The sequence below is a fragment of the Camelus dromedarius genome, chromosome 1 (genome assembly GCF_036321535.1).
Source record: "Camelus dromedarius isolate mCamDro1 chromosome 1, mCamDro1.pat, whole genome shotgun sequence".
Taxonomy (NCBI): Eukaryota; Metazoa; Chordata; class Mammalia; order Artiodactyla; family Camelidae; genus Camelus; species Camelus dromedarius.
In genome coordinates, this window is record NC_087436.1 from 73,865,858 (window position 1) to 73,882,113 (window position 16,256).

Sequence of the window (16,256 nt, forward strand, 5' to 3'; positions counted from 1 at the left end):
CCTGTGTAAAAAACATATCCAAAGTTCACTGTAAGCAAGGGAGAGAATCTTGGCAAGGCATGACAGGATGGGTGCAGTAGGGTGAGAGAAAATAATATATACTAAATATCTTTATTTCAAGAGTATTAATTTCCTTTTCCTTTGAAGGTAAAGGCTGAAATATTAGACATGGCAGATAATGCATTTGATGACGAATACCTGAAATGCACTGACAGGATGGAAATCAAGTATGTTCCCCAACTGCTCAAGGAGGAAAAAACAAGCCTCCAGCTTTTGGAAGATGTGTGGGAAAATGCAAAAGCCAAGTGGGAAGTTCGGAAGACTCAGCTCTTTCTCCCTGTGAGTTTTAAGGATAACCATGGAATAGCCCTGATGGCATATATTTCTGAAGCTCAAGAGCAAACTTCCTTTTACCGTCTGTTCAGTGAAGCTGTGAAAATGGCTGGCCAATCTCGAAAAGATTACATCTATGGCTTCCAGTTCAAAGCTTTTCATTTTTACCTGACAAAAGCCCTGCAGTTGCTGAGAAGATCTTGTGAGGACAGTTACAAAAATGTGGTGTACAGCATAAACCAGAATACATCATTTACTTTTGGAGGGCTGAACCAAGCCAGATTTGGCCATTTTACCTTGGCATATTCAGCCAAACCTCAAGCTGCTAATGACCAAGTTCTGTTAACCATCCACACATGCTTTGGAGTTGCCATTGAAAATTTTTTTGATAAAGAAAGTGAAAGAATTATTTTAATACCTCTGAACGAGATTTTTCACGTGTCACAGAATGAGGCTGGCAATAACCTTATCCTTCAAAGCACAAACAAGACCTGCAGCCATTATGAGTGTGCATTTCTAGGTGGTAAGTGTCTCTGTTCGGTCTGTGCTTGTCTGGGAGGGAAGGAGTGGGTATTGTAGGCCCAAGGAGAGATCGGGAAGGAAATTGGGAGGCGTTTGAAAGGAGAACAGATATTGATGTCTTCCATCTATCTTCTTTCATACTGTTAGTTTCCTTTTCTATAATTTAATTTTGTCAAAATAATACATTTACAGTATTATTGAAAGTTAGAAAAATGAAATAGTAACTTAAGGCAGTGGTTCTCAACCAGGGGCAGTTTTGCCCTGTAGGGTCAGTTGACAGTAGCTGGAAACATTTTTAATTGTCCCAACTACCTCTAGTTGCTACTAGCATTTAGTGGGTATATGCCAGAGAACACTGCTAAACAACACAGGATAGCTCCTCCCCCGCCAACAGCAAAGAGGTACCCGGCTCAAAACCCTACTTATAAGGCTTATAGTGAAAAGTAGCAACCTACTGCTTCCTGTCCACGATTCCCACTCCTCAGTGCTATGTATTCTTTTTTTTTTTTTTTTAGGTACTTACTGTCATGTTTCTAAGTAACTAACATGCTTCAGTACATTCTTTCTTGATTTAAAAAATTTTAGACATTGTTTATTACTTCCCACAATAGAGAATGAGTACTTAGCTCTAATATATCCTGCATTAGTTAGGAATTTTTTATTCTATTCAGCTGTAACAGAAAACCTGCCTGGTGGCTCTTGTCTAATAAGAAATCTAGAGGTGAACTGTCCAGAGTTGGTACAGAGGCTTAGCAACATCATCAGTATGTAGACTCTTTTTGTCTTTCTTGTCCACCAATTTTAGCATTTTGGTTGTTGATTTATGTGTGCAATGTGACTTTTGGTAGCTGTAGGCATCAGTCTGTGTTCAAGACAAAAAGGAAAGAAGGATGGCAGCCAGATCTGCCTGTTTAATCAAGAGAGTAAAAGCTTTCCCAGAAACTCCAAGTAGACTTCTGATTGCGTATCACTGACCAGAACAGCTACTTGGTCATCTGTTACTATAAGAAAATCTTGAAAATAGAGTAATTAGCTTTTCCAGTTTCTATTGTGTAAGGGAACAGAGGAGAAGAGAACTAGAAATGGCTGTTAGGTCAGTAAATTTAAAGTATCTGATAACCACCACCCCCCTCAATATTTGTGCATCTCCCCTTCCCGTTCTCTCAGTGTAGTAAAGACTGGTACCTTTTACTTTTTAAGTACTTATTTTATCCCGGAGCTATTAGTTGTATGATTTTCTCTTTCCTTAATTTTTAATGTCCCAGTAATAATTTATTCCCTGAATCGTTAGAACTATAAATCTCCTCTTAATACATTTAGGCATATCAGATACTCCCTATTTTTTTCCTGGATATATTTCTTCCAGATTCCATCGTCTTGCTTTATGAAAATGTTCTGAAATCTTTCCTCATTCCTATTCTGAGATTTTCTTTTGCTTCTCTCATGTGAAGAATCCCCTATATCTCGGATTTCTTCCTCTTTCTTAAATTACTCCTTAGAGGTAGGAGATCTTCAGAAGTTTTCTGAGAAAAAGAACACTGAGGCAAATCTTCTGAGATTTTGCATCTGAAAAATCTATCTTTAGGATTGAGTAATAGTTTATAGATTTATATTTCTGTTTCAGAAGTTATTTTCCTTGGAATTTTGGAGGTTTTCTTCCATTGTCTTTTAGTTTCTGGTGCTACTGTTAAAAAGTATGAAGCCATTCTAATTACTAAAACTTTGAATGAGACCTGCTTTTTTTTCCTCTGGAAGTCTTTAGGATGTTTTCTTTATCCCTAGCAACCTGAAATTTTATGATATTGTGCCTTGGTGTATATGAGTAAAGGGTTAACAAACCCTTTCTCCATCCTATGAAAATAGCCTCCCGTTGACCTTCTTCTAGCACTATTTGTCTGTAATCTACTAAAGATGGAATGACAGCTGTGTAACCATGTAACACTGCCTAATGGGAAACATAACCCTCGATTGGTAAAGTGCATCTGGGCTGAGAGGTTGTGAATGAACTATTAATACTTGGAGGTAAGTCATAGTTTTGCACATTCCTGAATGTGATGTGACATACCAAAGTGTTCTTGCCGAGTCCTGAAAGTACACTCATGGACTGATTGGTAAAAGAGATGTTGTCTTCTATATATGGAATGAGACTACTGCTAGGATGCATCCTGCACCCACCTGTGTAATCTTGTTTCTTTGTACCTGAGATGTTGTTCTGGGGGCTGAAGAATAGCCCTGGACTGCTGTGAAGACTTGCATTGAAGGTATATATCTCATGCTATCCTGTAAAGAGTATGCTGTGTTCCTTGCCTTGCATTCTTTTGCAAAACTGAGTAAACTGATGAGTGGGTGGCCTTTCTGGGTCTTAAGAGTGTGATTATCTAGCTGAACCCAAAACTACGGTTGCTGGTCAGAGTGATTATTGCAGTATAGGGCCTTAGAAGTGGGATAGACTTTTAGACCTTGACTCAGTGTGCCAAGGGATTATGAGATAAAAAAGAATGGGTAGAGAAGTACTAATGGGACATTATACCTGCGTAGGGTTTAGGGGGTAGGGTGGGGCAGTTTGGGAGGGGAGCTGGTCCACTTTTGATTTAATGGTAGAAGCTATTATTTAAGGAAATCTTCATGCTTAGGGTTGTATATTTGTACCATCTGCACTTGCATGATCCTAAGAGTGAGTGCACTCTTAAATTTTGTACTCTAGGTACCTCATTTGCCTCACCCTAGTCCTGGCTCTGAGTTTTGAGTGAGAATGTTCTTCTGTAAGGGGCAGATGAAGACTGGAGTGAGTTAATTTGTGCTGAGAGGATAAGTGTCCGTTTCCCTCACCCAGCGAGGCCATTTGGAGCCGGCTCATACTGGTTGACTGTAGCTGACAGTAGCTGACTGTAGGCATATACTCTTCCCTATTCCTCAAACATCAAAGTAGCTTAATATTGGCCATGATTGAGAGTTACACCATAGACATCAGCAAACACTGCAAATCAGGACCTTCATTCTCCAGCTCAGAAACTGCTCAATTTTATCAGCACATGATAGGCAGGAATCCAGCTGCAGCTAGGCTGACAAAATGATACCACTTTTGGTGCTCCTGATTCTTTCAATCACATGCCATTTGTAGAGGCGTTGGTTATATACAAGCCCTGGCTGCAGTAGCTACTGTAAGCCAATCAATCACTGGTATCTGATTGATGGACAGAGGTGGGCAATGGAACCCACAGAGTCCATGTTTGTGAGTAGGATTATGATGAACAAAAAGGCTGGAGCCATTGGGTTGATGCAGAATGAGCCAGGGCTCAGACCTGAGTGGGAACGTGCATCATGAGCCCAGCATGAGGAAGGGGGATAAGAATGGCCACACTCCTGTGAGCTTGCCCAGAAAGTCAGGTAGAGGCTACCCAGTAGGTTAATGTTCAAACCAGCCACAAGAGAAAACCTTTGTGGAGGCTCACGTGTGCTGTTTGTTAGGAGGGCTCTGACAAATTCAAGCCCCTGCACTTGATTGTATCGCTTTAATGCAGAACTGGAGTCTAACCAGTGTCCTCTGCTGCCATCTGTAGATAACTAACGGAAACTCAGGATCAAACACTCCCTGAAGTGATCATTAAAGTTAGGCTGTTTGAAACACTATGAAGGATAATAACTAGGAGTTTTAAAAATTCAAGCCAAGAGGATATAATCAGAACTTTATTCCATTGTGACTAAATATAACTCTAGATGAAAAAAGGCAGTATCTCTAAAAGTGTTAAAAATATACTATACTAATTTTGTTGTACTAACACAGTCCTTTTTGTTACTTTTTAAAACTTGCTTATGATTTCCAAGATAAAAATGTGTGTTGGCCTTACAAAAGCTAGTTAGCTAAAGAAAATAGTTCAGTTGGTTAGGAGGTAGAGAGAATATCAGTGTCCCATTAGATAATACAATTCCTGGTGGTCAAAGATAGTCATATTAATCCAAGATTATGGGAGTGAACTGTTAGTAAATGGTAACAAAACCTTTGATCATTCTTCATGGGAAAATTACCACAAGTTAACCTTCTTCTACACTGTTTTCCTAGAAAGCTTGTTAAAAGTAGAATGTCAGCTATATAATCAAGCTACTTTCCTTATTGTTAAAAAACGATCCCATTAGAAAACTGCCCTTAGATTGAGAGGGCTGTAGATGAATTATAAATACCTGGTAGGAAGCCTTAGCTTTGGGATTCCATACACTTTACAATGCAGATATAATGTGGTTTGTTGGAAGAAAACTTACAATCAGAAAAAAAGTGGAGCATATATCATCCCCTGAACTCTGATTGTTTTACTGAACAGGCTGGGTATCGATCATCTGGCATTTTGGACAGTGTTTCTCTAGAGAGGGGCCAGACTGTATACAGGTAAAATATATTCTACATATTAATAGAGTCATGGGGGCAGGGAAAGTCAACATTCCCAGGCTGGAAAAGTAATCTGGTTAGAAGAGCAGAGCCACTGGGCTCCAGTGGCTGGAGCCTGTTTTGCTGAGCTAACTCACACCTGTTAAGCCGCCTGTCTGCCAAGCCATCAAAAGGAATAAGTAAGATGAACCCACATGGCTATCCAGATTTATTTCTTACAAGTCCACCCTTTGTACTTGAGGGCTTATGAAATATTAAGTACCTTCAGTGATTCTGATAGACACTCTTTTTTAGCCTTCCCGGGAAATAACGAAGTTTCTGTGCTGTTGTCTGGGACTGGGGAGTCAGTAGGATTCTGTATGGATAGGCCAGATAGGAAGTGACATATCCATCACCATGAGAAATGCACATTATGAATCAATGCCCAGAACCTTTGGAAAGCTATTCAGACTGTTTATTCCATATTTATAGGAAAATGGAGAACTCTTCATCACCAACGTCCTCCAGACTTTCACCCCCCAGACTTGTTTATGCTGATTGTATTAGTCAAGGTTCAGCCAGAGGAATTGAATCAGTTGCAAGGAATTGGCTTGCATGATTGTATGGTCTGACAAGACAAGTCTGAAATCCATAGGTCAGGCTGTCAGGAAGGGCAGGTTGGAACACCTGGGAAATGAGCTGAAGCTGCTTTCCACAGGCAGAGTTTCTTCTTTTGGGAAGCCTAAGCTCTTAAGGCCTTTCAACTGCTTGAATCAGGCCCACCAGATTTTCTTGAATAATCTCCCTTACGTAAAGTTAACTGATTATAGATTTTAATCCCATCACAAAATGCCTTCAAGGCAACAACTACATTAATGTTTGATTGAATAACTGGGGACTGTATCTTAGACAAGTTGACACATAAAACTGACCCTCACACCTATATTATCCATCACTGTATAACAAATTACTCTAAAATTTGGTGGCTAAAACAACATTTATTGTCTCATAGTTGCTGTGGGTCAGGAATCTGGGTGCAGTGTAGCTGAGTCTTTTGACTCTGCATCTCTCCCAAGGTAGCAGTCATCATAAGACTTGACTGGGGAAGATCTGCTTCCCGGTTACTCACATGGCTGATGGCAGGAATCTGTTCCTTATAGGTTGTTGACTAAAGCCTTCATTCTTCATGAGCTGTTGGCTGGATGCCTCACTTGTTCCTAACTACATAGGCCACTCCGTAGAGTATCTCGCAGCATGGCAGCTTTCTTCATCAAAGTGAGGAAGAGAGAGAGCCAGAGGGAGTAACCACAAGTCACAGTCTTTTGCAAGCCTAATCACAGAAGTGACATCTCATCATTGTTGCTATATTGCTTGCTAGAAGCAGGTTGCTAGGTTCAGTCTACACTTAAAAGGAGAGGATTACATAAGGGTGTGACTATTAGGAGGCAGGATCATTGGGAGCCATGTCAGAAGCTGCCTACCATAATCCCAACCCATTATTGTCTGTCATCCTCCTCTTGAGGATGACCCAAATTGGCTGTCCTCTTTCCATAATGATAAGCTCTGTGATAACCTCTGCAGGCAGAGGAGAGTAGCCACAGAACCACTGGAAGCAAAGTCAGCATCCCATTTCATATACTAGTGTTTTTGATCTGATCAGTATGATATGTCTATCTTTTTGCTGAGGTCATGTGAAATATATATTCATTTACTGAAGTAAAAAATACTATATGAATATCCATCCATCCACTGAGGTCACAAGTATACCCACACAAGCATATCCATGGTGCTTGGGAACTCAGCCAAGACGGAAGTTAACATCATCGTGTACAACTTACAAAAAGCTGAAGACAGCCAGTCTGTTTCATTGCTTGTTCTTTCAGAGGATTTCTCTTTTTCTTTTAATTGAGAGTAGTTCCTATGCTGAAGAAGATAGATAACTAATAGTCTCTAGAACTGTTTTTAAAAATTCCTTGTGTAGCCAAATGCCTGATAGCCTCAGGGTACCATCCAGATTCTCACAGATTTGTGCCATTTCCTGGACCAGTAGAAACTGGACCCAGTCACCTGGATTCTTGGTTCAAACTCCACAGGATGAGCAGGATTTGAGAGCAAGTTGTAGAGGAAGATTTCATAGTGAAGCCAGGCCTCTCAGGGACCTCCACCCCCATCTTAGATGGAGAGGTTCATCCTCAGATAGCTGAACTTCCAGATGAGGTCAGTGAGTTAGCCAGGCTTGGAGAAGAGAATATATGATATATAGACCTTCATGTGACATTCTGGGAAGCCCTTCATGGCTCATGCTGGCACCAAATCTAAACACCCTCTCACTGAATTTCTTGCCTTAACCATTGCTGGGCAGGCTAGCAGATTCCCCTATGTATGTCAGGTCTCAGGGGTGTCACTGCAGCACTCACGACTTTTTTCTAGGGCATCACAAGCAAGAAGACCTCCTAGGGCCTTATAGAGGTATACCATTTGATGACCTGTTCCTCTTCTCCAAGAATTGTGAATTTCCTTACATACAGATCCGTGTTCTGGGGCAGAACAACTTTATTTCTCTGTATGAATGTAAAAGATATTTGTTCATATATTCAAGATTCTTGAAGATCTGATTGAGATTCTTTGTTCCTTGTAGATAGCAATTGTCATGGTAAAGGGATAGGTTAGCTGTTGAGAAGGACATTTCATATCTGGAGAGAGGATTAATTAAACAGACAGATAAATTTTCTCCTAATTTTTGCAGACTAATCATAGAATAGGATCATACCATGTTAGCTTTTGGATGGAAATTTGAAGGTCATTTGAAGCAGTCTCTCAGTAAAAGATACAGATAAGGAAACTGAATTCCAGAAATGTTAGATGTTTTATTTAGATCTACTACTGTTTGGTGACTGTACTATGAATATAAAAATGTATTTTGTGTATGTATTTATTTATTTTTACTGGAAGTACTGGGGATTGAACCCAGGACCTTGTGCAGGCTAGCACCTACGCTACCACTGAGCTGTACCCTCCCAACAAAAATGTAATTTGCTTCCCACTAAATTATAAGTCTGACAGACTAGGAGCTGACAGATTAGATTACCAACAGCCATAGACTAATTTGAAATCTTTAGTAGGGTAGATTGTGTCTAACTAATAAAGCTTTATCTTTATGTTTCAGGACTGAAAACTGCAAATTGTGTTGAGAACATGGGTAAGATATGCTTTCACGTTCTGTCTCTGTAATGGGAACTTTATCAGTGTTATTTCTCACAGGTATAGGTCGGGGCCACTCCACCACACTGTCATACTGTCTGCCAAAATTTTCTCAAGGCTGAGTTATGCCTCTGCTACTACCTTTTCAGGTGAGGGTGCAGGAGCCTCCCACCCCAGCCTTGCCTGTGGCTGTCCTCTAAAACAGTACAATTGTCTTGGGCATGCAGGGGCCATGCCAGTCTGGCCCTAGCTTACCATTACAGGAGCTTAAGGACTCCTGAGTACCCTTACTTGACCCCTGTGTACAGAGCTAGACTCTCATTCCTGTGTTTGGACATGTTGGGAAGTAGTATTTGGGAGACTGATGAAGGAATAGAGTAAATAGGGCTCAAGGGGAAGGAATGGTAACATGGCCTGTCTTGGCTTTCTCAGGGAAAACAGGAGGGTGTAACTGAAAATAGTCTCTCTCAGAGGACCACGGGGAAGACTTGGGATGATAAACAAGAATTCTCCGACTATTAAGGAGCAGCATTATCAAATTAGACCCAACAGATTTCAACCAGAGTTGACAGAAAACGGCTTGGCATGATACATGCTTTGGGTGGATCCTTTTGAAGATTTCCTTATTAAAAAGTTTGAAAATAAGGGTCCATTTCTAGCTGTCTTCCTGGCTAGTTTTTCTATGAATTCTTCTTCAGATAATTAAAATGAATCTACATCCATTTGTTTTTGAGATGGAAATTTTATATTTCTCATATTGCCATATTTTGCATGTATCCTGAATGTAAGCTAACTCAAATCTTTATTATTAATAAGCACTTTAAAATAGCCTGAACCTGACATTCACATCTGTGTATAGTACTATGTAATGAAAACATATTTGTATTTCAGAATATTTTCAACCTATCTATGTCTACAATCCTGGTAAGAATGCTCTAATTTTTAAAAATAATCCTTATGTGGATATTTAATAGCTCTTTCCTGCTCAGCAAATCAATTCTTAGCTGAAGAAAAAGAGTACTTTGTACAAATGAAGGAGTAACATGGCAGATGTAAGAGGGGGAAAAAGAATCTATTCTGGGGAAATTTACCTCCCTGCAAATGAGAGAGTTGGCTCTCTGGAGAACTGAACAACATGGAAACATTCTGAGAAATAAAGTTAGTCAGACTTGAAGAGCTAGTTGTTCTTGACAGGTTTGAAGCCTCTTATATATAGTTCTGTATTCAGTTATTGAGATTAGCCTGTGTGACACCAAACATTCAGATGAAAGTAGAATTGGTCATTTGCCTCTCTGAAATAACCTGATGTTTGGTATCATTTGACTAAAACATCTGGGTGATTAGATGCTTTTTTCCCCTTACAATAAGTTTCCACTTACAGTAATATGGCCCAAATCATTTCTTTGCATTTAAGTTCCTTATTTTGTATTTGGCCCATGTAGTTACAATAGGTTTTTCCTTATTGAAGAGAGAAAAGAGTCTGGCCTTTCCTTAAGCATGCAGTTTATTTGATGTTTGGAAGATATTTCCTGTCCTGATGTGAAACATTTCATGCCCCTGAGGACTTGCTTAGTAACACTTCTTACTGACCCAGTGCAGCCACAAGTTTTACTAGTCACTTTACAAGGACTTCAACTAGTCCTTCAAGACAGACATTTTTCTAGCTTGTGGAGACCCCTGCGAAACTCGTTATACGTGATAGTTTTTCTTAGTAGGAGGAGCCAGAGGAGTGTTCAGCCCAATTAGCCAAAGTGCATTTAGACTGTGGCTGACACTTAAATTTAGTAGCATATTTTACTGGATGTATCAAGTGGATATTTATGCCATATTACCTGAAAATAGTTTTGCTATAACTGTGGTAACCCCCAATTACTTTATTCTATTGTTGAAACTGGTAAGTTTCTTTTTTTAACTTAGATGAGAAAAACCAGAAGCTTGAAGACCCTGGTAAGACATTTTCATAAACTCTTGGGGCTTAACATTTGCCAGGCTGCTCCCTTAGGGGCGAGAGCAATTGGGCAGGGCATGGTAATACCAAGTGGGAAGAAGGCAAGACGCACCTTAGCTTACCAGCTTGGTATATTTTGGTATATCAGAGACCCTCCTGAGTTCCAGATAGACCTCTTCATAAGGACAACATAGTAGCTCTCTCTGAGTCTCCGTCTAACGATCCATAGGTCACCCAGCAAAGCAGTTAGACAAGACATGAGGAACGTTCCGAAAAACCTGTTATTTTCTGCTTTATGCTGCTACGTGTTACATGGATAGAAGGTGTAACTGATTATTCCACAAACAATAGTAACCTAGGATGTCCCTCAGAGGCATAAAAAATGGTATTTTTTTCTAAGTTATAATGACTTTATATATGTATATGTATTTCTGTTTCTAACAATCTGAGTAACGGATGCTATTAGCTATATCTATTTGATTATTTAGTATGTTCCAAAGTATGATGCATTCCCAAGGTTTTTTTGTCTTTTAAAAATTACATTCTTCAAGGGTGCTGGGACGGAAACACTCATAAATTACTTGTGAGACTATAAGCTGGAACTTTTTTGGAGGACAGTTTCTATAGTATGTATCAGTAGCCTTAAAAATATCCATACCATGCATGACTGGGACATTGTGCTCTACACCAGAAATTGACACATTATAACTGACTGTACTTCAATTAAAAAAAAATCCATACCTTTTAACCTAGCAACACTTTTAAATATTTGTCCTAAGGAAATAAACATAAAAATTTGTGTATGAAATATGTACAGAAATGTTTATGCAGTGTTATGGTAGCCAAAATTGATAAACAATGTTAGTGTTCAACAGTTGAGTATTGTTAAATAAATTACATTCGTATTATGAAACACCAACCAACTTAAAAGCCATGTTTTTGAAAAGTATTTAAAGATATGAGAGGGGGGAGGGTATAGTTCAAGTGGTAGAGCACATGCTTAGCATGCACAAGGTCCTGGGTTCAATCCCCAGTACTGCCTGTAAACATAAATAAATAAACCTAATTACCTCCTCCTCCACCCCAAAAACACTAAAAAACATATGAGAAAGCAGTTATAATACAATGGCAATGAAAATAGAATATAAAATAGCATATGGAGTATAATATCAACTTTATTTTAAAATGTCAAAAGGTACAAACTTCCAGTTATAAATAAGTACAGGGGATATAATGTACAACATGACTATAGTTACCACTGCTGTATGGTTATTGTTAAGAGAATAGATCCTAAGAGTTCTTACCGCAAGGGGAAAAATTTTTTTTCTTTCTTTTTTTTTAATCTCTGTGAGATGCTGGATGTTAACTAAACTTATTGTGATAATTATTTCACAATATATGTAAATCAAGTTATTATGCTGTACACCTTGAATTATACAGTGTTGTATGTCAGTTATATCTCAATAAAATGGGGAAATGCTAAAAAATGTATATGTGCATATACATATAGCAAAGAGGCTGAAAGGAAATATACCAAAATATTAAGAATGAGTAGCTCTGATATCTGAGATTATGAGTAATTTTTAATAATATCCTGTGTTTCCTCCAATTTACTGTAATTATATTACTTACATAATCAAGAAGTTTTATTTTTAAAAAATAAATCATGACAAATGTAGATCCTAGTCTTTGGGCTGAATATTAAAACAAAACAAAAACAAGAGCTTATTTTGCTTAAGCTAGGAGAGATCCTGGGTCACTAGTCATAATTCTCACCATAATTCAGCTACCAATGGGTTAAATCATCTTCTCTTTTACCCTGTTCCCTGCCATTTCTCAAAGCTTTCAGAGTTTTGCACTGTAAATAGCCATATAAATATAAACTTAAAATTTCAAGCTGATTGCATTCATCACTAAATAATTCTTTTTTTTTATCTTTAGGAATGAAAAACCAGGAGTCCACCGACTTACCTGGTAAGTGATCTTTTACTCACTCTCTGAGACCAGCTGCAAGGTTAGAAGGACACACAAGGACTCCTAGAACGAGGGACATAACTGGCATGGAGAGGTCGAGGAATGGGTTAAGCCAAAACAGAGGGACTCTAGCTGTTGAGACCTTATTGTATCCCATGCAGTAATGTGCCAAGCGCTTTTATGATGTATCACCTTTAATCATCACTTACTACAAACCTACAAGGTGTTTCTTTTGCATAAATAAGGAAATGAAGGTCAGCGGGATTAAGCCTTCCCAATCATAGAGCTCGTAACTATAATGACACTAGAACTAAACCAAGCAGAGTCTTAGACCCAATACTGTTTCATTTAAAATCCAGTGTACTAGGACTGCCTTAGGAAAATAAGGTTGGAGGGATGTAGGCCACATCATGAAGTTTTTGAAATCCAGCATAAGGAGTTTGGGTTTTGTCCAGTTAGAGAATGAAGAGCAATTGAAAGGTGTTTTTGTTGTTACTGCTTTCTTTTTCCTTTTTTTTTTTTTTTAAGAGTTAAAGATGGGAGAGGTATAGACAAAAGGGAGTATTAACAATGCAAGATAATTGATTAACACTAACCAGTAATTCATTTCTGTCTTTAGGTATGAAGGGCCAAGAAGCCACCCAAATACCTGGTAAGACAGTTTTATTTACTCTGTGGGCTCAAGTGTGAGATGAGAAAGATTCTTCCAGGTATTAAAGAGAATATTGTCATGAGACTGTTATTCAGTAGTATTTCCTTTACAGCTGCCTGCCAGTCGTTTTACAAAGATTTAGCTGGGGAAGAGAGTAGAAAAAGTGCCGTTCCTCCCTAGTGTTTATGTGTTTCTGGAGCAGGAAAGTTAGCTTTATTGGGGGCATGGCTGAAGGCAAGGCTGCTGGGACCTGTATGAATGCAGTCCAGCCTTAGATTCCACAGCTAAAGGTTCTCAATAGAAACTTCAGCTTCGTGCAGAAGCTGTTAGCATTGGCTAACATCGCGGCATCTAGGATCTCCAGGTAATTAAACATAGTATTCTCCTGCTTAGAGGCAGACTCAGTGAGGCGCCATGGCAGAAGGCTCCTGAGCTTGGTGTGGATTTGCACAGTGAGGGTTCATGTAGCCAGAACTTTTAAGTAAAAAGCCAAAAACTACAGTACAGTGGGACCCTTGGCATTTACATCACTTGAGCTCATCAGACAAGAAAGAGTTTGGAAATTGTACTCACTGGAGCAAAGTTCAAGTCACTAAAAATTTCTTTCTCGTTTAGGAGTGAAAATTCCAGAAACTTTTTCATTACCTGGTAAGCAGTGTTAGGCGTGTGAGAAAGGAAGCTGCCAGTTTGGGGAGTACAGACATAGTTGTCACCATTAGATACACAGGGGCGGCTAAGTACTTTGCACAAGATCACATAAGTGAGTGAAGGACCCAAGTCTCTTAACTTAGGACCAAATACCTATTCCTTAAGACTTGTGGTTCCTCAACTGTTTTTCCAGGATATTTATCATGGTAGATGTAATCTACCTTTAAGAGATAACCATGAAAACAGGTATTTTAAAAAGTGTCACTGAGGGCAAGGCCTTTGAGGGGCCATGAGTGTCTATGGTCAGAGAAACTGAACAGTGTGACTCCCGTCAAGTTCCTCAAGAGCCTCAGAACTTACGCTTACAGGAGATGGAAAAAAAAGGCCCTCAAACTTAATTTTTTTTCCTGAGACAAGAAGTTTAAAAAAAAAAGTGGACATGATCCAACATTTTACCAGAGAGCTATGGACAGTAATAAGTAATAACACTTTTCTGTGCCTCAGAATTGTCATCCTTTAAACGTGGCTAACGCATGTTACCCTTACCTTATGGAAATATCTTAAGGATTATAAAAACACAGAATCTCAGGGTGCAGTCCCCCATCCAGTGCTTAAATCCTTTCTTCCCAGTTCATGTAGTGTTTTGAAATAATTTTTGGTAGGTTTTGTTATTTTGCAATCATCATCTGTTAAGTAATTTAGATTTTTGGCATCTGCTAAATTACATCCATTCATATAGTGCTGAGCTTTGCCTCACATTGCTGTCTTTGGATCCTGCATGGTGTGTGCAGAAACAGCAGTTCCCAGTTTATTATCTAAAGCCCTGACAGGCCCAGAAGAGGTTCCAGCAACACTTTTATATTCACCCAGATACTGTGAACTGATGGACTGATGTGGCCACAGCTTTGAAGTGAACCTCTAATGACACCCATGACAATTTGTGTGTACCACATCTCTAGCTCGCTGGACCTGAGTTTGACACCTTACTAGGCACACAGGTTGTCTGAAAGGCAGCTGCTGTGGAGTATGGGGGATGAGCATGGGCTGTGTAGACAGACAGACCCAGCTTCTTCTCTCCTCTGCCATTTCTTCTGGGTTACTTTGTATAAGTTACCTCAGTTTTCTGCACCTCTGCTTCCATGTCTGAAAATGAAGAAAACTTCTGTCTTGCAGGGCTGATTAAAGTCCTAATGAGATAAAGTACTTGCAAAATGAATGGTGCTTTAAAATAGTAGTAAATGTTAGCTGCCTTTATTACTATCTGAAAATCTTTCTCATTTAGGAACAAAAATGTTACAACCGGATGAAAAACCTGGTAATAAATTCTTTACTAGGGGTGGAGGCACCGTCGGGTACTGAGTCCTTTACCATAATCATTTAGTTCAGTCTTAAGAGGTCTGGGGAGAGGACACTTGAGCTGTACAGCTTCTAACATCCCAGTCTGCAAGCCAGAGGCGGAAAACTTGAGAACTCCTTTCAGTGTGAGCAGTAGATTGCTATTATGGCTCTTTGGGCCAAACAGAGAAGGCACTTGACCTGAAACTGGAGCAGTTGGCTTCCAGCTGCGTCTGACTCCTCCAGAATGGGGCAGAAATAGCATCATGAGAGAGGTGTGTGTGAGAACCATGCAGCGTGGACCATCCGTTCTGTGCTCCTCGCTGCACTCTCCATGTCCTCCAGCAAAAGGGCCACTCAGTTTTGCTGAGACTATTCTGTATGGTGCCCTCTCCTAGAAAGCTGTGTGTAGTGCAGGCTTTTTTAAAGGTGGTGTCAAAACATTTACACAGGATCTCATACAATCCAATGAGAGAAATACTGTTATCACCATTTCAGAAATGAAGACATGGAATATAGCAATGTTAAAGAACCTGTAAAAGGCTAGAATGAGACAGTCAGGACTCAAGCTTTTCAAGTTTTGTTTATTTTTTTGTCCCATGACACCAGTCTTCCAGCCAGATTTAGTTATAAAAATACACTTCTAATCTGGGCTCCCAGAAGTGGCATTTGGCCTCACATCCATCAAAATATGGCAATATTGTAATATTTCAATGCTAAGCACACACTTGGAGGTAGAATAGCATAGTAATTAAGCAGACATTTTGAAATCAGGCATTGCTACCACTGATTACCTTTGTGACTTTATGCAAGTTTTGGGGAACATCTGTTTAATATGGATAACTCTGCTACCTATGAGGACTATAAGAAGTACAGGTGACAGTGTGCATAAAGCATTTGGACAATGTGTGACACATAGTAAGCACTCAGTAAGTGGTAGGTATTATGGTTGTGCTTGGGAATCTGAGTTCAATATGTAGGAAAAATACTTTTCTGTAAACAAAAATTTAACCTTTATTTTAATGGAAACACATACATGGTAGAAAAGAAAAAAAATTCCAAAGCGCTAAAGGAGTAAAAGCTAAACCCTCCCCGCAATCCCACACATACCTCTAAACCTAATACCCTGCCCCTCATCCCACACTGAGAGATAACCACGTTTGCTTAATCATTTAATCAGATTTTTCTCTTTGGGATAAATAGGTATACAATGCAATTAACTCAAAATCTGTTTGTATTTTAGAAGATGAAAGTCAAGCTATCAACAATCCTAGTAAGAAATC

At 39.2% G+C, this 16,256-nt stretch overlaps 1 protein-coding gene across 5 annotated transcripts in view; it reads left to right on the forward strand.

The window, feature by feature from the left end:
- ART3 (ADP-ribosyltransferase 3 (inactive)) overlaps window positions 1-16,256 on the forward strand; it is a 112,913-nt gene that overhangs the window by 94,850 nt on the left and 1,807 nt on the right. For 3 of the 5 annotated variants that reach the window (XM_064485489.1, XM_010983077.3, XM_010983068.3), the window contains exons 3-11: window positions 148-856; window positions 8,382-8,414; window positions 9,308-9,340; window positions 10,334-10,363; window positions 12,306-12,338; window positions 12,958-12,990; window positions 13,606-13,638; window positions 14,921-14,953; window positions 16,217-16,246. In XM_064485489.1, coding sequence (XP_064341559.1) covers window positions 148-856; window positions 8,382-8,414; window positions 9,308-9,340; window positions 10,334-10,363; window positions 12,306-12,338; window positions 12,958-12,990; window positions 13,606-13,638; window positions 14,921-14,953; window positions 16,217-16,246 — 967 coding nt within the window. The remainder of the gene's footprint in view (window positions 1-147; window positions 857-8,381; window positions 8,415-9,307; window positions 9,341-10,333; window positions 10,364-12,305; window positions 12,339-12,957; window positions 12,991-13,605; window positions 13,639-14,920; window positions 14,954-16,216; window positions 16,247-16,256) is intronic. The other 2 variants (XM_064485495.1, XM_064485497.1) reach the window with 2 other exon arrangements.